This window comes from Neophocaena asiaeorientalis, unplaced genomic scaffold (assembly GCF_003031525.2).
Source record: "Neophocaena asiaeorientalis asiaeorientalis breed wild unplaced genomic scaffold, Neophocaena_asiaeorientalis_V1.1 scaffold105, whole genome shotgun sequence".
NCBI classification, from domain to species: Eukaryota; Metazoa; Chordata; class Mammalia; order Artiodactyla; family Phocoenidae; genus Neophocaena; species Neophocaena asiaeorientalis.
Window position 1 is genome coordinate 2,693,800 of NW_020172162.1, and position 24,204 is coordinate 2,718,003.

The 24,204-nt window shown below is 37.6% G+C and overlaps 1 protein-coding gene across 2 annotated transcripts in view; it reads right to left on the reverse strand.

Moving 5' to 3' along the window:
* PDSS2 (decaprenyl diphosphate synthase subunit 2) overlaps positions 1–24,204 on the reverse strand; it is a 246,190-nt gene that overhangs the window by 41,899 nt on the left and 180,087 nt on the right. For both annotated transcript variants that reach the window (XM_024755922.1, XM_024755916.1), the window contains 2 exons: positions 1,545–1,718; positions 473–604 (listed from right to left, as the gene is read on the reverse strand). In XM_024755922.1, the coding sequence (XP_024611690.1) occupies positions 473–604; positions 1,545–1,718 (306 nt within the window). The remainder of the gene's footprint in view (positions 1–472; positions 605–1,544; positions 1,719–24,204) is intronic.

Here is a 24,204-nt window from a genome sequence, read left to right on the forward strand (position 1 = left end):
ATAATGCCTCAGAACTTGAGTACTCAGGATCCAAGTTTGTTTTAAAATAACCCAATGAAGTGACAGGCAGAACTCCTGGAATTCTGCAGCTTGTGCTAGAGTCTACATATGGGAAATTGCCGTCAGTTAAAGGGTGATGTTATTACCATAGCCCAATTTTTGAAAGCCTTTAGAAAAAAAAACTCTGAGTTAATTAGTATTTACCACAGGCACAGATTTTGTATTGCACTATTCTATGAATTCAGATAATAAGAAAACACAGTACTGCAGTCTCTAACTTTTAACTAACACTTACCTCTCAAAAATGTATATTATAAATTAAGAATTTTACCTGTTATATGAATAAGCTCTTATATGACTGATCTATATGCTTCATATGGCTGATCAGTCTTAGATCATCATAAAATATGAGTTATGTTTTAAAATCAACCAAATACTATTGGTACCTAAAATAAGAGTAATTTCATTTTACCTCTCTGATCTGCTTAATCCACAAATCTCTTCCAAGAAATTCCTGATGTAAGACTACAGGAGCTGAGTTTAGATTAAAAGTCAAGGAGTCACTGGTCTTTTCTTTAATAAAAGGCTGGAGATCAGAATTTATCTAGAAGGAGTAGTGAAAAGAGTTAAATCAGTGAAATGCATATACATTGGCATGTTTTAGTCATATTCAGAAAGCACCATTTACTACAGTGAAAAATTAAGCTTAAGGAACTCAGTTTTTAGATGTCCTTTAATAAGCAAAAGAACAGCTCATATGATTAACAATAATCTTAAAAAAACTTTTAAAATAGTTTTCCCCTAACATATTCCTTTTTTATTTGGCAGCAGCCTTTATTTTGCTTTTTAAGTTCAAGGTAAGGATCATAAATTATATTTATTTAATACATATAATCAAATAATAAATAAATTAATCAAAGATTTAATAAAGTACATAAAAACTCACCTGGAGATATTACATATTTTTGTATATATTTCCCCCTTCTTATGAGCTATTTAAATGGCATCTAAGAAATATGTACTAAATGGAATTTAAAATTACATATACATGGAGGCAACAAAATAACAGCTAATCTTGAGACATTTTATATTTCATTATGCCCATTCAAAAGAATCAGTTATTGGAATTAAAGCTTTCAACTTTGCTCCATATATTTCTAAATTTCATTAACTTTCCACGGTTTGTTTTACATAGGAACTATAAGGGAACTGTAACAAAAATGCAAATATTCTTCCATTTTGTGACTGGCAACATTACATGTTATTTAATAAATTGCAAGAGTTCTTTCAAGAACCCTTTCAGGTGGTAAGAAGAGACAAACATCACAACTATGGTTTAAGTAAGCTGTAGCTTTCTATCAAAATTATACAGTACTCACCAATCGTACTGTTTATATTATGTAATAACCACCACAAATGATAGATTTTATGTACTCAATAGACAGTTTTTGAGATATAAAAGCAGTTCATTAAATGGTAAAATGTTTCTTGTGTATCATTTTAGCTATTTAAATACAGAAAAAATAGAAAGGGTATGCAAATACCTTATGACTCATGGCCATGTGCTTCCCATACTGAAATGCCATATCCTGAACCTCAGCATCATGCTTTGCTAATTCCATTGCAGCTTGGCAGCTCTTTGCTAATAAGGCACCATGGGAGAGAAAAGTCTGCTTCTTCCAAGTTAATATTCCAATATCATCTGTGATATGATTTTCCTAAAAATTGCAACAAAAGCCAAGATTAAAAAGGTTTTAGGAGTAATTTGTTTCGGTTTTTGAAGAATAAGCATTAAAAAATGAACTATTCAAAACACTCAGGCTGTTGCAACAAGACAGAACTAAAAGATGCTGACCCTCACCTCTACCTAAAGAGAACTAAGGAGGTGGGAACTGCTTTTTTAGGGTAATTGGGAAAAAATGAAAGAAATGCTGAAGCAAATTTTATTTTGAGCTAGGGAACTTCTATTAAAATATAATTATAAGGCAAAATTAGAAACTTAGACCTTCAAACTAACTCTCTTCTAGATTCATATCAGTTCTTAATTAAGTGCTAGTATTCCAAAACATAAGAATCCTATTGTCTTTAACTTATGTTAAAATGTCAAGGGCATAGCGAAGGAACTGCATTCTCTTATAAGCAGGTAGATAGAAAAAATCAGAGAGAAGGTAACCCATTACAATGGAGTATGATTAGATCATACTATTCATCAAAGTTTATTCCCATAAGAAGAAACAAGATGATAAGGGAAGACATAACTGTAGTTTATTTAATTTCATCTTTTTACATTACGAAAATCACGGTAGTATCTTTAAGTAAGCATAAGCATACACATACCTACTGACTCTAGACCAGTGATGTCCAATGAAATTATAATGTAAGCCCCATATGCAATTAAAAATTTGCTAGTAGCTACATTAAAAAAGCAAAAAGAAACAGGTGACATTAATCTTAATGACATTTTATCTATCCCAATATATCTAAAGTATTACTATAATAAAATAAAACATATAATCAATATAAAATTATTAATAATATTTTACATTCTTTTTTTACACTAACTTTTCAAAATCAGTGTATATTTTACACTTACAGCACATCACTAGTGACATTTCAAGTACTCAATAGGTACAAGGAGCTGGTGGCTACCCTAGTGGACAGCTCTGCTTTAGGCAGTTAGCTCTCTGAGGACAAGAATGATGAAGCGATATACATAATGATGCTCATTTTACGGTGTTTCTTTGAAACCTCAAACTAACTAGAACCTATCCAGAAGGATTAATTAACTCAAACACTTTACTTCCTGCCACCCATACCACAATCCTTCTCCTTCCACCATTATTTGGGGACAAAATAAAAAATAATAAGAAAACTTAGACACCATTAAAAAATGATCTTAGATTTAGTCCCACCTCTTTCACCATGTTGAAGGGAATCTTCAACCCATTGGTCAGATCAAATTCTCAACTTAATCTTACGTGCTTTTAAACAAAAAGAGAGTTTCACTTATGGCAACAGTTACAAATATGCAACATAGTATTGTGTAATAATCAAAAAGCCACTTGGGGAGAAACGGTGCATAAACTGCTTCATAAAACATTGCGAATAAATGATAGCATTTAATTTTGGAAATCTGAGAATGGATTTTAAAATATGTGAAGTTAATATCATATTAATAAACCTAGATAAAAACCATATTATCTCTCCAGATATACTAAAGATGCATTTGACAAAATTCAACTCCTATTCTTTCTTTCTTTCTTTCTTTCTTTTGCGGTACGCGGGCCTCTCACTGTTGTGGCCTCTCCCGTTGCGAAGCACAGGCTCCGGACGCACAGGCTCAGCGGCCATGGCTCACGGGCCCAGCCGCTCCACAGCATGTGGGATATTCCCAGACCGGGGCACGAACCTGTGTCCTCTGCATCGACAGGCGGACTCTCAACCACTGCGCCACCAGGGAGGCCCTCAACTCCTATTCTTGATGGGAAAAAAGCACTGAATAAAACAGGAACAGATGCGTATTTCTTCTTTTTTTATAAATGTAATATATTGAAATTTTATTTCAATGGCCCAAACGAAGTTAGTGTGTAGGAAATTTATTTATATTTTTTTATTTTTATTTTATAATAACTTTATTTATTTATTTATATAGATATTTATATTAAAAAAATATATTTATTTGGTTGTGCCGGGTCTTAGTTGCGGTGGGTGGGCTCCTTAGCTGAGGCTCAAGGGCTCCTTAGTTGCGGCAGGCAGGCTCCTTGGTTGCAGCTCCAGGGCTCCTTAGTTGTGGCATGCAGGCTCCTTAGTTGTGGCATGTGAACTCTTAGTTGCGGCATGCATGTGGGATCTAGTTCCCTGACAAGGGATCAACCCAGGCCCCCTGAATTGGGAGTGCAGTCTTATCCACTGCGCCACCAGGGAAGTCCTGTGTCTAGGAAATTTAAATGAAACAGTATGGTAAAAATAGCAGAGAACCAAAAAATCTAAAAAGCAAGTACACCTAAAGCATGAGGATTCATTAGTGTTTCATCTTCAGTTATGACTGACACTTGATGCTTGCAAATTTTGAAATAAACTTTGAGATCATGATCACTATTCTGAAGAGATTTCAGCACCAGCACTAAGATTTGTACATTCAGTTGGTTTGCAGTTGACTTGTTAGCCATTTACATACTATAGTACAGGTTTGTCACAGGTCAGATCACAGTGTTGAAGGAAAGAAAGACCTTCCTGTAATTATACAGAAAGGATCCCCTAAACTGCACTCAGCTTAAGACATCCAATGTACAAGAGCACGAAAACCATCACAGTAATGTGGTTCCAAGGAACATAGTTTTGGTAAGGAAAATAACCTAAGCTCCTGTTTCCCATTTTAATTACTGAAATCTCTACCAATGACAAAAATGTCATATAGGACACTAAATGTATACAGTAATTCAAACTTCATGCAAAGAACATATTTAGCAATCTGGGATAATGCAGAATGACTGGAACTATAACGAATGTGATTCAACACTGGTTCTTTTTGTCATTTTACACAGACGTCATGTTAATATTAGACCAAAACACAAAATGTTTAGTGCATAAACCAGTTTCTTTTTTAAGATCTATCATTTTTATGGTAGTCTTTTATCTTACTTTGGACCACTTGTACCCCGTACTCTATCCTACTATAGGCTGTTTAACTTAATCAACAAAATCAAAAGTAATTTCTGACCAGATTTATGGGGGATATAAAAATTTATAACATCAAAGTGTCTGCATAACCAAAAGTACAATAATAAAGAAGAAAATGCCTCCCATTTCTTTTAGAAGATAGTACTTTGTAAGCTTGCTGCATCTTTAATGCTTTTACTATTGCATGACAATGAATAGTTGATAGAAAAAAAGAACTGTATACTTGAATTATGATAACTCATCCATCACAGATTAATCTAATAATGAAGTTTCTGAAGAAACAGGAACTATTTTAACAAGGAAAAAAAAATGCCCTCATTCCAGATGTATATTTCTTTAATATGACAGGTGCCTGTGTTTGTGTGTGTGTGTGCACAGCATGCATGATCACCCAAAAGTCAGCAAATACTTTATGGGGAAACACATGAGCCCTTCTTCCTAAAATCAGGAACAGGAAAGAGATGAACACAATACCATTGCTATTTGACAATGTAATAGAAGAGGCAAGAAAAGGATAGCTGTATAAAAATTAGAAAGGAAGAGTTTAACTATCACTATTTGAAGACAGTATAACTGTATATTGGGGAAGACCAATATACAAAACTCAACCAAAAAACTACTAAAACAAGAAGATAATTCAGTAAGGTAGCAGCATATAAAATCAATATAATTTATAATTAACATAATAGATGTAACCATAGCTTTCATACATAAAAACTAATCAGAAAGTATTGTAAATAGGGCCTTTTCTTACATTTTATCTATGAAAAAAAGATTTAAAAGCTGGGAATAAACTTAGAAATGTACAAAATTGATATAAAACAATGTTAAAATACTACTGAAGGAAAGCAAGTTAAATAAATATAAAGGCATATCATGTTTAAAGATAGTAAGATCCAACCTCATAAAGTTACTCCAATAAAATTAACACCACCCCTCCGCCCTCCCCCCCAACTTAGATAAGCTGATTCTAAAGTTCATATTGGAAACAGCATGAAGAATAACCAGAATAATCAGGAAGCCATGAAAAAGAAGAGCAGTGTAGGGTGAGGTGGGGGGAAGAAGGGTAGATGAGGAGAGCTAATGATGTCTAGCCCTACCAGATACTATATTATAAAGCCTCGGTAATTTAAAAAAAAAAAGCGCACTTTTTAGATAGACAAATGATGGAACGAAACAGAAAGTCCAGCAATCAATCAAACTATACACAGGAATTTACTATATTTTAGGGAAAAGTTGGACTTTTCAGTAAATGGTGCTGGTACAACTGAATAGATTTCTGGAAGAAAATTAAGACTGCTCTGCATTTCACACAATTTATCAGGATAAACTCTACATAGCAAAAAATAAAAGCAAAAGAACCACAAACAATAGAAGACAAAAGACAATAAGGAAAGGTATGTGCACTTTCTATCACAGATGAATGACAAATCTCCCTGTGGTAGGTTAATAATGGTCCCCCACAAAGATAGCCACATCTTAATCCCTAGAGTCTGTGAATGTTACCTTACATGGTAAAGGGGACTTTGCAGTTATGTTAATTCAGGATCTTGAGATGGAGGAATTATCCCAGATTAACTGGATGAGCCTAATGCAGTCAAAAGGGTCCTCATAAAAGGGAAGCAGCAGGGTCTGAAGATGGAGGATGAAGCCACAAACCAAGAAATGAAGGTGGAAACTAGAAAGGGCAAGGAAAGGGATTCTCCCCTAGAGCCTCCAGAAGGAATACAACCCTGACAACATCTTGATTTGGAGGCTTCTGACCAAACAAACAAACCACTTTCCACCGCCTTAAAGCATCACTCAGTGTTGGTGAGGCTGTGAAGAAACAGGCATCTCAAATATGACCGGTAGAGTCTGTCATACAGAGTGAAGTAAGTCAGAAAGAGAAAAATGAAATACTGTATGCTAACGTACATATATGGAATCTAAAAAAACGGTACTGATGAACCTAGTGGCGGGCAGGAATAAAGACGCAGATGTAGAGAATGGACTTGAGGACACGGGGCAGGGGGAGGGAAAGCTGGGGCAAAGTGAGAGAGTGGCATGGACAAATATACACTACCAAATATAAAATAGATAGCTAGTGGGAAGCAGCCGCATAGCACAGGGAGATCAGCTCAGTGCTTTGTGAGCACCTAGAGGGGTGGGATAGGGAGGGTGGGAGGGAGATGCAAGAGGGGGGAGATAAGGGAACATATGTATATGTATAACTGATTCACTTTGTTATAAAGCAGAAACTAACACACCATTGTAAAGCAATTATACTCCAATAAAGATGTAAAAAAATAAAATAAAATAAAAATAAAGTTCCTAAAAAAGGGTAATGAATATAAAATTTTACATTTCTTGGTCTCAAATGCTTAACATTTAAAAAAGTTATATGATTCTCAATTAACTTTTCGTGGTTTGTATACCATCCTCATGTATTCATATAACAAACATTTAGTTTCTATTATGGGTTAGGTTCTTTGTAAAGCAATATAGATAGGAATATATTTATTAATAATATTTATTAATGAATAGCCTGTCCTCAAGAAGCTTACAAAACAGGAATGACATCTATATCTATCTATATGTGGATATTAATATAATAGATAAATCAATACAGTTCTATCTCAGAATAATTCTTGGAAGATCTCCAATGGTCAAAGATTCAGTTTTATTATATTTTCCTTATTCTGATTAAGACATTTTATTATTCACCATTTCTACATTTTAATTCAATTAATACACGATCTCCGAAAACAAAATTAGAAAATTCAGATAGCCAAGAAACACTTAATATATAGTCCCTTGAAATCTGCTATCATAAGTTAATCAGGTCATAAGACAATAATTCTGTTCCTAAATTAATCTGAAAATGTATTACCTGAACATTAAATTATTACCTATCGTGACCTTGGTTACAAATGAAACAAAGTCCCTCTATTCATTTCTGTCAGCTTGCCATGTATACATTAATAGAGCATGCTTTATTACAAAGGAAAAGTTAATGTACAATTGTAAAATACCAAGAAACTAGTTTGATAACCACATCCAAATTAGTATCTTCAGACATCAGATATACAGAATTGGTGTGAAATGAATGAGAGCAGTCAGAGTAAATGAGATTCAGATATACTTACAGCATCAACTTACATCTGTACAGTTTATAGAAGGAGGATACATTCAGTGAACATTGACTTTTGATGGGATTTTCTCTTTTTCAGAAAGGTAATATACGTCAACATACCTATTGAAGGACTGTCAGACTGAAGGATATTAATTTTTAAAATGTAGGTCTCTCATTCACTGTAACATGACCTTTTTGCTCAAGCAAGGTTAGTTCAAAAAACACACAGGAAAAAAAACCTGAAGCTTGCAAGATGATGTTTCCCAAGACAGTGGCACTGGTGGTTGTACTCAGATATAATATTCTGTTCTGCTACTGAGCTGTCTGGGGAATGTGTACTTTGAGTTGCTTTCCTAATGGTGGTAATACATTTGTACATACCTATTTACATGAAACCAAAGTGTGTTTGTAAAGTGGCTGCTTGGGATTAAAGGTCTAGTCCATGGTCACAGAACAAAGGCAAACTAATTGATTCAGGAAGATGTTCAAGCCCCAACCGGAACCTGCCGAGCCAAACTTCTATTTTTCACGTTATCAGAGAAGAAGAGTGTTAAAAGTACTTTAAAGAAAGCATGCAAATATTTCCTGTTGTCATGCTTCTTTCAGATTCATATACTGAGCTGCTACCTTTATAATTTATCTTTAAAATATATATCTTTGTATATTTATGCAGCATAAATTTGGGTCTGATAAGAGATCAGATCTAATGCCACATTTCACCATTTTAAATGTTTGCTTTGAATTAGCCTTTTCAGCTATTTTGAGAAGCTAAACAACAGCCAAAATGTTTACCAGCTTTATTTTTTTTTTTAAAGTCAAGGAAAATTTCAAAAAGACTCCCTAAATTTAGGGATAAGAAGAAAGCAAGGGGGAGAATAGAATCTAATATTTCCTGGGAGTCAACAATATGTGATGACACTTTCATGTTCATTATTCTATTACCTCTCAAAAATCTTAATTATCATTATTCCCATTCAGTAGGTAAGGAGACTTGAAGGCTGTATTTCGATGATCAGACATTAGTAAATGGCAGAGATGGGTCTTAGCTGTATACCAGTCAGATTCTATTTTGCTTAATACATAGTAGAAATACTTAAAAATATCTTTTACAGTCTAAAAAGTAGGTTGTATTTAAGAGTAAATGACACATTTCATTTATATATCAACAAAGCATTTTAAACCTGTAAATTAAGTCTTTTAATAATATCCACTGAAAAGATCCAAGAATCTAGAGCATATAAGTAACAAGATTAGGAATAGTAGATGTCATAGTATTTTTTCAGGAATCCTGAGGAAGGGGGAAAGAGTATACCATTTTAACAGCATCATCTAATAGGATGAAATAATTTGCTTTGATTTATAATCCAGTCACACCGGAGACAGTAAAGTAGGTATCTATGTAAATCATGGGAGAGAAACTGATAAGATGTGATAAATGTATAACTAAAGTCTGTTTTTAAAAGTGCTTCTATATAATAAATAAAGCTATTAAAATTTTACTCACACATTAGAGAGAATGGTTGTCAGGGAATTTAAAAGTCAGGAATTCTTTGGTCTAGGGCTAGCCAGCCCCTTCCTGTACTCCCCACGAGTCAGTTCTTGCTGAGATATATGGGAATGATATGTCGAGGAGGGGTCAGGATGGAGAAGGGAAGACTGTTTTACAGCTCAAATCCTTCAGCAAGGGGTATCCTTGGGATGGGGAAAGCTTTGAACAGCTAGAGGGCAGCAGATAGTCTTCAGAGGGGTTGCACAGTAGGGGCAGTAGGGAACGCTGCTTAATTCTTTGAGATGAACAAACAGCACCAAAGGGAAACTTGGCTTGCTGTGAAACGTGCAGTGCATGTTAGTGCTTGATACACCATGTAAATGTGCAGTAGATGCAGTTCGATTAATTTTTGTGTGTGCTTACTACGCCAGGCACTACAGATTTGAGAATTAGGTTATTACTCCTTGACCTTCAGCAGAAGTTCAGTAAGGGAGAAAGACAGTACACAGGAACTAGTATGGTATGTGAAAAGAAGGCTATGCTTACAGCACAGAGAAGGGAGTGACTAGTTTTACCAAGGAAGGCTTCAGTTGAAGAACTGTTAGCTGAATCAGGTTCTGAATAATAAAATGGAATTAGCCAGGAAGATAAGGTATGAGATGACTTTGGGGCATCAATATTAGTTCCATATTGTCGAAGCAGACAGCGGGAAAGGTACATGAAGAAGGACAAGGCTAGTCAGGTAGGTGAGAGGTCCAGAGGGTTGGATCTTATTACTTAGGTGCTAGAAAACTGTCTTTAGCAGGAAGTTATATGACTACACATGCAATTAGATGGGTTGCTTCGGAGGCAGTTTGGACTGGAGGGGCAACAACTGGAAGATCCATTAGGGGTTAAGTTATATTCCAGGTAAGCAGGGATGACATATAGTGGTGGCCAGCGGGAACTGAGAGGCAAGAGCAATCTGAGCTGCTCAAAAAGTGAAACAAGGGCTTCCCTGGTGGCGCAGTGATTGGGAGTCCACCTGCCGTGCAGGGGACGCGGGTTCGTGCCCCGGTCTGGGAGGATCCCACACCCAACTGTGTACCCGATAGTCGCTCACCGAGGATCTACTTCCCTCTCTCTCTTTACTAACAAACCCTAATTTTGTTCAGGTAGTCACTGCTCTTGTCAATGATTAATTTAGGAATGGGCATGTAGTCCAATTCTAGGCAATAAGACATGAGGAAAGTATACTGCAGAGCTCCCAGAAAGAGATCCAGGCAAAAGTGGCACCTGTGGATGTTGCTCTGTCTTGATGAGTCACACCCAGGACTACTGTAGCCAAACTGCCACAAGCTTAGTAATAAAGAGGACACTAGGAAGCAGAACAGAGATATAGAGAAAACCTTGATATCTGGAGTTGTCACGTTAACTGTCCCTTGATGCCTGACTACCTCTGCATGCTCAGTTAGAGTAAAACATGTTTCCTTACTTTTATATCTATTTAATTGGATTTCCCATTTTTTGTAGCTGAAAGCATTTCAATGAATTAATTCATTCCTTAAGATGAGAAATGTTTATACTATATAAAGTCTGCATTGCCAACATTAGCAAACTACTAAAACATTTTAGGAAGAATTTCCTTAGGATGGAGTATTAGTTATCTATGCCACATAGCAAATTATCCACAAATGTAGCATCTTAAAACAACACACACTTATTATCTCAGAGTTTCTGAGGGTCAGGAGTCTAGGCATGGCTTAGCTGGCTGGTTACGGCTCAGGATGTCTCAGGAGACTGTGGTCAAGCTGTACGCTCAGGGAACAGCCACAAAAAGGGTCTGGAGAATACGCTCCTAAGCTCACTCGGGTGGTTGCTGGCAGCAGGTGTTAGTTCTTTGTCACGTGGGTCACTCTGCAGGGCTGCTCCCATGACATGGTAGCTGGCTTCCCCAGAGCAAGTGATCCAGTAGAATGAGGGAGAGCGAGAGCACACTCCGGGGGGAAGCGTCACAATCCTTCATAACCTAATCTTGGAAGTGACACACCATCATTTCTGCCGTATGCTATTGGTCACACAGACCAACCTAGTATATAGTATGGGAAGGAATTAGACTCAGAATACTAGGAGGTGGGGCTCATTGGGGGTCACCTTGGAAGCTGGCTACTAGAGATAGAGTCTATGATTAGAATTACTGGGACAATAGATTTGAACATTTTAAAGTTTCTTAAAATATTCTGCAAGTTGTTTTATAGAAAGGTTCTGATATGCACACTGACCAGCCAAGTTTGAGACTGTCTTGTCACTGAGTAGAATTATTGCTTTACTTGTGAATTTAACAGGTGAAAAGTGGCATTTCATTTAAATATGGGAAGTAATTTCATTGATTAACCATTTGTATTTCCTCCATTCATTCATTTGTTTATTTACTGAGTATCTTCTACAGACAAGGCATTGTTTTAGGTGTTCACACCAGTGAGAAAACCAGAGTCCTTGCATTCACAGTTCTTACAGTCTAGAAGGGAAGCCAGACAATCAGATAACCACACAGATAAATATGTAACTGCAAACTGAGATACTTCCAATGGGGAAAATGAACATACTTTTATGACAGCAGTAATAAAAGAACCTGACTGAGACTGGGGCTTTGGGGAGTAGTTTTCTTGAGGAAGTGACACTTGAGCTGACACAGGAAGGATGAATAAGGGATAAGTTAGTAAAGGTGAAGAAGTATGCAAGGATTGTAAATACAAAGGAGAATGCTTTGTCTGAGGAATGAGAGAAGGCTATTGGGGCTGATATGCAGACAGTGAGGGTAAAAATGGTACAAGGTGAGGTTGGAGGGACAGACTGGGTCGGATTATGCAGGGTCTTTTAGGTCACTGTCAGGATTTCGGTATTTATCCATGGAGTGATGAGATGTTACTGGGGGTTGAGATGAAGGAACAGCAGCATCAGATCCGCATTTTGAGATCTCTGGTGGTGTGGAAAAAGACTAGAAGATGGGAGGATTGAACACACGGGAGAAGGAAGAGGTTACTGGAATTGCTCAGGCAAGAGAGGATGGCATCTTGGACCATGCAAAAGGGGGAGGCATGGGGTAAAGCCAGGCCGCAGCCTGTGCCATCAATGGTGGGGGAGTGAGGGCATCAACAAGGTACTGCTCTTGACTACTGTTGTGGACCAAATGTATGTGTCCTTGCAAAATTCATATGTTGAAGCCCTAACTGCCAGTGTATTTATATTTACAGTAAGTATGTAAAGAAGGTTAAATTAGTCATAAGGGTAGGGATTAGTGTCCTTATAACAAGAGACACCAGAGGGCTTGCTCGGCTTTCTCTCCATTGTGTGAGTGCACAGTAAGAAGGCGGTCATCTGCAAACCAGGAAGACAGCTCTCACCAGAAACTGAATTGCTAGAACCTTCATCTTGGACTTCTCATCTCCAGAACTGCGAGAAAATAAATTTCTGTTGTTTAAATCACTCAGTCTATGGTATTTTGTTATGGCAGCCCGGGCTGAATAAAGTAACTACCTTCTCTATAAATCTTAGGATTCAATCAGTGATGTTTTGGAAGTATATTTATACTGTTTCTCCCAACATCTTTTCAGCATGGTCTTAACCAGCATGTTGGAAAGATCTATATTCTAGTTATCTATTTCTGTGTAACAAACTACCCCAAAACTCACGGGCAAAAAAACCACCACCATTTTATCATGATCACAGATTCTGTGGGTCAGGAACTCAGGAAGGGAACAGAGAAGACAGCTTGTCTCTGTTCCATGATGTCTGGGGCCTCAGGTGGGAAGGCCTAAAAAGCTAGGGATGATTCAGAGGGCTGGGGCTGCAAGAACTGAACTGCTAGAGGTCCACTTCCAATGAACTGGCTGAGTCCCCCACACATCAGGCCCATCTGGGATGGGGGGCTGGAGCACCTACCCATGGTCTCTCACTTCATGGTGGTTAAATTCTGAGAGGTGGCAGAGACAGGGAGCGTTTCAAGAGAGTGAGCAATTCTAAGAGACCCTTTTATGGCCCAGCCTGAGAATTCAGGTAGTGTCACTTCTACCCTATTCTATCAGTTGAGGGGACCACAAGCCCACTGAGGTTCAAGGGTCATATATCCTCACCACTCGATAGGAGACAATGGGAGGAGAGTTAAAGAATTTGTGGCCTTTTTTTGGTTTGTTTTTAACCACCACAGTCTACTACTGAAGAGAGTGCTGAGGAAAGCAACTTGCCTTCTCTGCTCCCTCTCAGTTATGCTTCTGGCTAAGGTGGTGATACAGAAGATGGAGTAAGGCAGCCATGGGGCTAACTAAGCCTGGTGAAGGGCAGAAGTATTAAGGATGACTCGTAAGTTTTTGACTTGAGAGCCTGGATGAATGGTGGTGCTCTTCATGAAGACAGAGGACAAGGGAATGGGTTTGGAGAGAAAGGTCATACATCTGGTCTTATAAGTACTGAGTCTGAGATGCCTGTGATACCACCAGGTGGAAATATTGAATAAGCAGCAAAATATTCACTAGTGATCTGGGATGGGGATTAAATCGGGACTTACTGGCATATAGACAGATGGTAATTGAGGTCTTGGGCTTCATTTTCTGAATGGTCTATTCTTGTCCTGTGATCAAAATGGTATTCTATTAAACAATTTACAAGCTTAATAGTGATGCTTCATCTCTCAGGCAAATAAACTGCCTTTTAAGATGCTTTGCTGCGATAGCTGACAGTGAGTGACCTGGAGTACCTCTAAATGGCGTACAAATTCAATTTAAACATTTATCAAATAAAAACATTCACCAACCATACCCACTCTAAACTTGAGGGCCTGCTTAATCGAAAGGGCTATTATACACACTTAGCTTTCTCAGTCACCAAGGGCTTTTCTGCCTTCTTCATATCTGTATCAACCTTTGCTTTCTCACCTTTGCATATCTAATATAATATTTCTATATTTGATCTCTAATAAGCTTACTTCACAATACATTTTCTGTTTTTTCTTTTAAATAAAAACATTTTGTGGATTAAAAAAATATAGACAGCATTATTTCTTAAATGTGGTAGTGGGCACCTAGGTGTTTTATTTTATTTTCAGTCTTTAAACTGTATAGATCTGTCATATACACTCTTTTGTATGCTTGATATATTTCATAATAAAAAAACATTTAAACCATACTCAATAGCTTTTAAGTCTGAATAAACTCAACAGTTTTATTTGCAACGAATGACTTAAGACTGTGTCTACTTTATGAAAAAAGGATGTTAGTAAAATTATAGGTATTTATTATCACCACCACCAGCATCTTTGAAATCTTGGATATGTGAGTGATACAAGATTGAACAGATGCCCAGCAAACAATAAAACATGACATGGCATGTTTTATTAGCTCATTAATACATGCCTTGGGTACAATGAGAGAGACAGGTTGTGAGTAAATGTACCAATGAAATACACCCCAGAGTATCTTAATGCTTTTATACTGTACTCACTGTTTCACTTTCAAACCTCTTAAAATAGGTTTTCTTTTAAAGGTACTTTTTACATGTATGTATACTTGGGATATTTTTTACTTCAAAGAATGGAAAATGAAATTTTCCTATTTCTAACCTATAAAAGAAAATTTTCAGTATGAGTTCCATTCCACTTTAATAAGGTTAATTAGCTTCTTTGAACTCAAATGCACTTATTTCCTTTCTCTAGTCAACCTCCCCTGGCCACCTTCACCCATTTTTATGGGAATAGTCTGCAAAGCTCTGAATTTTCCATCACTATCCCATGCTTCTGTTTTCACACTGCACAATAATGTCTCCATATAAAACACTGTAGTCCTCTCCGGCTGCTGAGGACTGACTGCCATCATGAACAACAAACATGGTATAAATCCTAACCAGGGAGTGCATGACCAACCAACTACTTCAGTGGAAACAAATGATCACTGATGACCTTCATCCCGGGAAGGAAGGCAACAGTGCCTTAGACAGAAATTTGGGAAAAACTTGCTAAAATGTACAAAACCACACTTGATGTCATCTTTGAATTTGGCTTAAAAAAACCCATTTTGGTAGTGGCAAGACACCTGGCTTCAGCATGATTTACAATTCATGGAGCCAAACACAGACTTGCAAGACATGGTCTTTATGAGAAGAAAAAGATCTCAAGAAAACAGTGAAAAGAACACAAAAACAGACTGAAGGAAGTTGGTGCTGGCAAAAAGAAGGTACAGATTTTGCAATGGCTTTATTTGTGGTGATTATGCAGATTTTTCATAAGAGAATTAATAAACTATGGAAACGTAAGGAAAAGCACAAAAAAACCCCACTGTAGGTGCTTTGTGAACAGTCTTGACATGGATTTTCTGAAATTCCAAATACCAAACCTCTGCTCTCTCCAGCCAGGGGGCAGTTGGCAGCATTCCAGTTACTAAGTGGGTCCTAGCCCTAGAAGGCAAGGCTTCGGTACTCAGGCTAGAAGCCTCCAATTAACTCCTCAAATCAGAACCCTAATTAAGGGCTTGGCCTAGACCTTCAGGTTCCCATGGATTCTCTGACTCCATCTGACTCCAGTTCACTCGTGGTAAAGCTACCCCCAGACTCAGTTGATTCAAACAATAATCATTTATTATTGCTCATGTGTCTGTGGACCAGCTGGGATTCAGCTAATCTAGATTGGTGGCTCTGCTTCTCACTGCATGTCTCTGGGTTGGGTGGAGAGGTTCTGCTCCAAGTGTCTCCCATTCTTCTTGGACCAGCAGTCTAGCCAGGACATGTTTTTCTCATGGTGATGGCAGAGGCCCAAGAGAGCCTCCTATTAGCCAAAGCAAATCAAATGGCTAAGCTCAGGGTTACAGGGAATATAAGAACACCCTGTTCACATGCATCACAATTATATGGCAAAGGACATGGATGAGTATATTATCTACTGCTGCATAATAACTTACCCCAAACGTAGCGGCTTAAAACAATAACAGGGGCTTCCCTGGTGGCGCAGTGGTTGAGAGTCCGCCTGCCGATGCAGGGGACACAGGTTTGAGCCCTGGTCCGGGAAGATGGCACATGCCGCGGAGCGGCTGGGCCCGTGAGCCATGGACGCTGAGCCTGCGCGTCCAGAGCCTGTGCTCCGCGACGGGAGAGGCCACAACAGTGAGAGGCCTGTGTACCGCAAAAAGAAACCCAAAAAACAATAATAAACTTTCATTGTGTTTCACAATTGCTTTGGGTCAGGAATTCAGAAGTGGCTCAGCTGGGTGGTCCTAGCTTGGGGCTTCTCATGAAAGACTAGTAATGCTATATTTTGCAGACAAAGAGACTGAAATGAACCTGTACAAATACCCTATATTTCTAATTATTGTCTATCACTTTTTTTTTTTTTTCTTTGCAGCCATATCAATGAAGGCAAACACTCTTTAATGAGGTAGATAGTTGTGGACTCTGATGATTGTAAAGTAGCCTCAAATAGCCTCCTTATTCCTTTTAGGGATGAAGTTTTTTTTTTCCCCTGCACAGTCATGCTGTTCTTTTGCCAGTGACTCATTTGTCCATTTTATCTCTTATGAAACACACACACATGCACACACAGAACACACTATGAACAGTATTTCTTAAATCACCACAGGTACTAGTACCAAGCATGTAAATATAGGTAAAAAGCAGATTGGGACATTGATATCAAGGTAACAGTAGTGGTTTTTTTTTAAATTACACACATGTCTATAAACCTAATAAATAGGTTTTTTCTATTTATTTATTTATTTTTATACAGCAGGTTCTTATTAGTCATCCATTATATACACATTAGTGTATACATGTCAATCCCAATCTCCCAATTCATCCCACCACGATCCCCACCCCCCGGCGACTTTACCCCCTTGGTGTCCATACGTTTGTTCTCTACATCTGTGTCTCAATTTCTGCCCTGCAAACCGGTTCATCTGTACCATTTTTCTAGGTTCCACATATATGTGTTAATATATGATACTTGTTTTTATCTTTCTGACTTACTTCACTCTGTATGACAGTCTCTAGATCCATCCACGTCTCAACAAACGACCCAATTTCGTTCCTTATTATGGCTGAGTAATATTCCATTGTATGTATATACCACATCTTCTTTCTCCATTCGTCTGTCAATGGGCATTTAGGTTGCTTCCACGACCTGGCTATTGTAAATAGTGCTGCAATGAACGTTGGGGTGCATGTGCCTTTTTGAATTGTGGTTTTCTCTGGGTATATGCCCAGTAGTGGGATTGCTGGGTCATATGGTAATTCTATTTTTAGTTCTTTAAGGAATCTCCATACTGTTCTCCATAGTGGCTGTAACAGTTTACATTCCCACCAACAGTGCAAGACAGTTCCCTTTTCTCCACACCCTCTCCAGCATTCGTTGATACTTTCCTTTAGCATTGGTTGTAGAGCTGGTTTGGTGGTGCTGAATTCTCTTAGCTTTTGCTTCTTAGCTTTTGATTTCTCCATTGAATCAGAATGAGATCCTTGCCGGGTAGAGTAATCTTGGTTGTAGATTCTTGCCTTTCATCACTTCAAATATATCATGCCACTCCCTTCTGGCTTGTAGAGTGTCTGCTGAGAAATCAGCTGTTGACCTTATGAGAGTTCCCTTGTATGATATTTATCATTTTTCCCTTGCTGCTTTCAATAATTTTTCTTTTTCTTTAATTTTTCCCAGTTTGATTACTATGTGTCTCGGTGTGTTTCTCCTTGGGTTTATCCTGTATGGGACTTGCTGTGCTTCCTGGACTTGGGTGGCTATTTCCTTTCCCATGTTAAGGAAGTTTTTGACTACAATCTCTGCAAATATTTTCTGAGGTCCTCTCTCTCTCTCTTCTCCTTCTGGGACCCCTATAATGCGAATGTTGTTGCGTTTAATGTTGTCCCAGAGGTCTCTTAGGCTGTCTTCATTTCTTTTCATTCTTCTGTTCTGCAGCAGTGAATTCCACCATTCTATCTTCCAGGTCAGTTATCCGTTCTTCTGCCTCAGTTATTCTGCTATTGATTCCTTCTAGTTTAGTTTTCATTTTAGTTATTGTATTGTGCATCTCTGTTTGTTTGTTCTTTAATTCTTCCAGGTCTTTGTTAAACATTTCTTGGTCTTTGTTAAACATTTCTTGCATCTTCTCCATCTTTGCCTCCATTGTTTTTCCAAGGTCCTGGATCATCTTCACTATCATTATTCTGAATTCTTTTTCTGGAAGGTTGCCTATCTCCACTTCATTTAGTTGTTTTTCTGGGGTTTTATCTTGTTCCTTCACCTGGTACATAGCCCTCTGCCTTTTCATCTTGTCTATCTTTCTGTAAATGTGGTTTTTGTTCCACAGGCTACAGGATTGTAGTTCATCTCGTTTCTGCTGTTTGCCCTCTGATGGATGAGGCTATCTAAGAGGCTTGTGCAGGTTTCCTGATGGGAGGGACTGATGGTGGGTAGAGCTGGGTGTTGCTCTGGTGGGCAGAGGTCAGGAAAACTTTAATCTGCTTGACTGCTGATGGGTGGGGCTGGGTTCCCTCCCTGTTGGTTGTTTGGCCTGAGGCAACCCAATACTGGAGCCTACCTGGGCTCTTTGGTAGGGCTAATGGCAGACTCTAGGAGGGTGCATGCCAAGGAATACTTCCCAGAACTTCTGCTGCCAGTGTTCTTATCCCCATGGTGAGCCACAGCCAACCCCCGCCTCTGCAGGAGACCCTCCAACACTAGCAGGTAGGTCTGGTTCAGTCTCCCCTGGGTTCAGTGCTACTTCCCCGGGTCCTGATGCGCACACTACTTTGTGTGTGCCCTCCAGGAGTGGAGTCTCTGTTTCCCCAGTCCTGTCAAAGTCCCGCAATCAAATCCCAATAGCCTTCAAAGTCTGATTCTCTAGGAATTCCTCCTCCCGTTGCCAGACCCCAGGTTGGGAAGCCTGACGTGGGGCTCAGAACCTTCACTCCAGTGGGTGGACTTATATGGTATAATTGTTCTCCAGTCTGTGAGTCACCCACCCAGCAGTTATGGGATTTGATTTTACTGTGATTGCGCCCCTCCTACCGTCTCATTGTGGCTTCTCCTTTGTCTTTGGATGCGGGGTATCTTTTTTGGTGAATTCCAGTGTCTTCCTGTCGATGATTGTCCAGCAGCTAGTTGTGATTCTGGTGTTCTCACAAGAGGGAGTGAGAGCACGTCCTTCTACTCCACCACCTTGGTTCATGCTCGTCTATTACTTTTTAAAACATAGTTTTGTGCAATGCACTTTATGGGAAAATGCTGTTTAGAGAGTTCTTAGCACCAAAATAAAGTCTGTGATGTGTAAGGAACAGGTTAAAAGATGGTGAACGTTGACTCAATTCCACGAAATACATAGCAAGAGAGTAATAAAACAGGAGACATAAATTGCAAATCACTTTAAAAGTTGAGAGATAGGATACATGTGGAATTCCTGGGCCCTTGCCCTATGCTTGTTTCCACTGCTAACAGTCTTGTCTGTTGCTTCACACCTGTGTTATTTCAACACTCTTCCAGCTGATACCTCTGCTTCTAATTCCTCTGGCTTCTCTATTCACAGCTTCTACAATAATCTTTATCAAAGATCTTCTCTTTGTGTAAGATTCTATGGTACTTTCCTTCTACTTACTATTTTAAATCCAAACTCCCCAATACAAATGTTCAAGATCTATCCATTGATTCATTGATTCCTTTTAAAATGATCACCCATCCCTAGCAAATGCCCTTTGCTCCAGATCTGACTATAGCTTTGTCTCTATCTCAGCTCTCAATACACACGCTCCAGATTTGTCTAGCACAGCTGCTAGTGCATAATAGGTACTCATTAACATCTGTTGAATGAGCAGACCTAGAAAATAACTAGGTAACCCTAAAACAAAATTATAAGTTTCTCTTCTCAGTTTTATTTGAACCTGTGTTCAAAGCACCTCCATGATTGAGTCACATATATTGTCATAATACCTGTCTGCCTTTCTAACCTTACCTCCAATCACTCTTGTTCATCTACCATGTTTCAGCTGAGTGGGCCTTCTATTTTTTGGATACATTAAGCTGGTTGCTCTCTCAGGACCTTGCCTGAGTTGCTTGCTGCTTTTTGTTACTCAGATCTCAGCTTAGAAGTTATTTCCTCAGGACTTTCAAGAACATTCACTCCAAAGTAACTCACTTAATCCTTCACTATCACTTCTCCCTATACAATTCTATGTTATGCAGTATCAGTTATTTCTCTTATTCATTTATTTATGTGATTAATTGTTTATAGTTGGCCTCTCCATTAGGATGTAAGCTCCATGAGAACAAAGATGTCTTATTCACCGAGCTCTTATACCACTAATGTCTGCCACACAGCAGATGCTCAAAGAATATGTTAAATGAATGAATAAACAAATCTGACCTCCCAGACAATGCTGATTCCAACAAACCTCAACAACTTCTCCTAATTCTACTATACTTTCTAAGACTCAACTTAAAAGAAAATTAGCTCCTCCAAGAAGCTTCCCCTGAAATACTTCTATTTATTCTTAATGTTGCACGCTCGCATAAATATTTAGCCTGTATCATATAATTTGACATGTGGTCTCATGGGTAAACTGCTATCCAGTGGTTTCATGCACGCTTTTCTTCTGACCTATATGTATCATCAGATCCCTGAGAGAAGGTTTGTGTTTTTTGTTGTAGCTTTGTTTTCAGTGCTCTGGTAGTACTCAGTGTGCTGCTGTAGATAGAGAAGCAATTCAATACAAGTTTGCTAATAAGCACTTTATCCAAATGGCCTAATTCAACGCTATGGCTAAATGCAGAATTCATGATAACAAACAAGTCAACCAGAATCCAATGAGAAACACTTTATCTAGATTTCCAAAATTCAATCTCTTTATTATGTGAAAGTATCAGGAGACAGAATCTTACTCTCCCAGTTTTCCATCACAAGAAATATCTTCAATGAGATATAAATTACTACATATCCTCCGATTTCTGAGTAGATGCTGGTAGAATGCACTGTTTGCAATTTTATGTTGAAGGTACTATTCATTATGTTTGCCAATATCCCTTACATAGGGGTCCATCACATATATCCCTATTTGTTTAAGTTTAGGAGAAAATTTCTATATAAAAATTATTTGTAGCATTAGTCATCAAATAATAAATTCAGAACACAACATATTTCTCTTTCAGTCTTAGTTGGGAAGAAGTAGTGTCAAATTCAAAAGCCACTTACAGTGCATCCTGGTAGTACTGATTGCCATACCTACCTCCTTTGTATTCTCCATTCTATTTTTATTTTTCTAAACTTTTTTGTTTCTTTCTCTACCAAAACTCATTTACCTATAAGTTTACAAAGCGAATTTCCCACATTGCCTCTCTGGAGCTCTTGACTCTCTCTTTCATCTAGAGAGTCTGCCAGCAGCTCAACATTAATCTGATATCAACTAAACTCATTCACTTCTCTTTATAACCTACTCTCTTCTATGTGAAATCTACCATCATTTTTCTGGTCAACCAGGTGAAAAACATTGGAGCCATTGTTGATTTCTTATGTTCATGGATGAAGTACCCAACAGACACACTAAAATAAGTATTTTAGGGTACCAACACCCTGAAATTTATAGGCGGAAAATTTTATACTTGTTATTTTTTTAAAAGTTATTGTAATGTACACTAAAAAATAAAATTATGAAGACTGGTGCTTCCAGCAAAATGGAGCAATAGGATTTCTCACACCTGAAACAATTAAAATATTGCACAAAATATATGAAACAAGAGCTTTTAAGTCATTTAAAATCAGTCAACAGAGGACAGTGATCTCTGAGAGACAGGAAATAAATGAGTCTTACAATTGTTCCAGCTTACTGTCTGGAGAAAATGCCAGGTTGCACTAGAGCCTTAATAGTTTCCTTGAGTTGAGGAGATGGACCTGGATGTCTAGAGAGCACAAAGGGGTTTGAGTTAGGTGCCAGAGTTCACAGGAGAGTACTCAAGAAAAGAGAGCTGCACAAAGCTCTGGAGGGGTATAGAGGGTCTCTTGAAAGTCTTTAGCTGAGTATTCCCAGTGCATGGGTGCAAAGAAACTACCAAAGTCTGGGGAAAGAATCATTCAGAACGTATGGAGGGAACAATCCCTAGAGCTCACACAGGGCTGGGAATAGTTCCTGTTCCTACCAGATGGAGGGGGAAAACTCATAATGCACAGGGTATCAGTAAAGTACTTGGAAGGGTTTGCCTTAGCAGTGGGGAAAATTAGCCCTAGACTAAATGCCACTCTGGTCCTGAGTAACAAAGCTTAAAGGTAAGACCTGAAAGGATCAAACTGTTTCCAGTAATTTAACTGCATTCCAGAAGAAAGCTCAAGAATATTTATAGAGACACAAAAATACATAGCATCCAACAAAATAAAATTCACAGTGTCTGGCATCCAATCAAAAATAACCAAGCATGCAAAAAAAAAAAAAAAAGGGCAGGAAAAAACAATGCATAATGAGGAATAAAATCAGTCAATTGAAATCTACTTAGAAATGACACAGATGATAGAGTTAGTAGATAGGGATATTAAAACAGTTTTCATAACTGTATTCCATATGGTCTAGGAGAGCTAGAAGAAACATTGAGTATGTTAAGTAGAAACATGGAAGATATAAATTGGTGAACTTGAATGCACACCAACAGAAATTATCCAAAATGAAATGCAGAGAGAAAAATATGGGGAAAAAAAAAAGACTACAGCACAGTGGGCTCTGCAATAACTTCAAGCAGCCTGGTGTCCCTGTGACAGAGGAGAAAGGAGGAAAGATCAAAAAAATATTTAAAGAAATAATAACCAAATTTTTCCAAAATTTGATAAAAACAATGAAGTCACAGATCCAAGAAGCTCAATGAATCACAAGCACAAGAAACATGAAAGAAAAAAAATGACAGTAAGGCATCATAATCCAATTGCTCAAAACCAGTGGTAAAAAGAAAATCAGAAAAACAGCCAGAGAAATTTAGACATGCTATGTACAGAGGAACAAAGATAAGAATAACAGCAGCTTTCTTGTTGGATACAATGTAAGTGAAAAGACCGTGAAGCAATATCTTTAAAACATTGAAAGAAAACAATAATCAATCTTGAATGCTATATCCAGTGAATATACCTTTCAAAAGCAAGGTTGAAATAAAGACTTTTTCAGACACACAAAAGTTGAAAGAATTAATCACCAGCAGGCCTGCACTATAAGCAATGTTAAAAGAAATCTTTTAGGAAGAAATAAAAAAATACCACAAGGAAATTTGGATCAACATAAAGAAATGAAAAGCACTGAAGATATTAACCATGTGGGTAAATATAAAAGACTTGAAACATGAAATCACTTGAAAATATAATTGAATGTTTAAGGCAAAAATAATAATTTATTGTGGGATTTTTAATATATACGGAAGTAAAATGTATGACAATGATAACACAAAACCTGAGAGGGAAGAAACAGAAATAAACTTTCATAAGGTTCTTATACTATAAGTAAAGGTATACTATCACTTGAAGGTAGACTGTGGTAAGTTAAAGATCTATATATTATAAACTCAATAGCAACCACTAAAAAAATGTATCAAAGATTTATAGTTAATAAGTTAAAAAAGGAGAAAAAATAGCATCATGTAAAATAATCTAAGAGAAGGCAGAAAAAGAAGAAAAAGGAAAAAGAAAAAATGAGACAAATAAATAAATAACAAGATGGTATTATAAATTTAAACTGAACCATACTAATAAATGCATCTGGTGTAAATGATCTAAATACACAAATTAAAAGGTAGAGATTGTCATATTGGATAAAAGAGCAAAATTCTTCATACAAGAAGCTCATTATAAATATATAAAAAGTAAAAGGATGGAAATATATATATATACCATGATAATTTTAATCAAAAGGATAGAGTTGTTATATTAATATCAGATTAAGTACATATTGAAAAAAA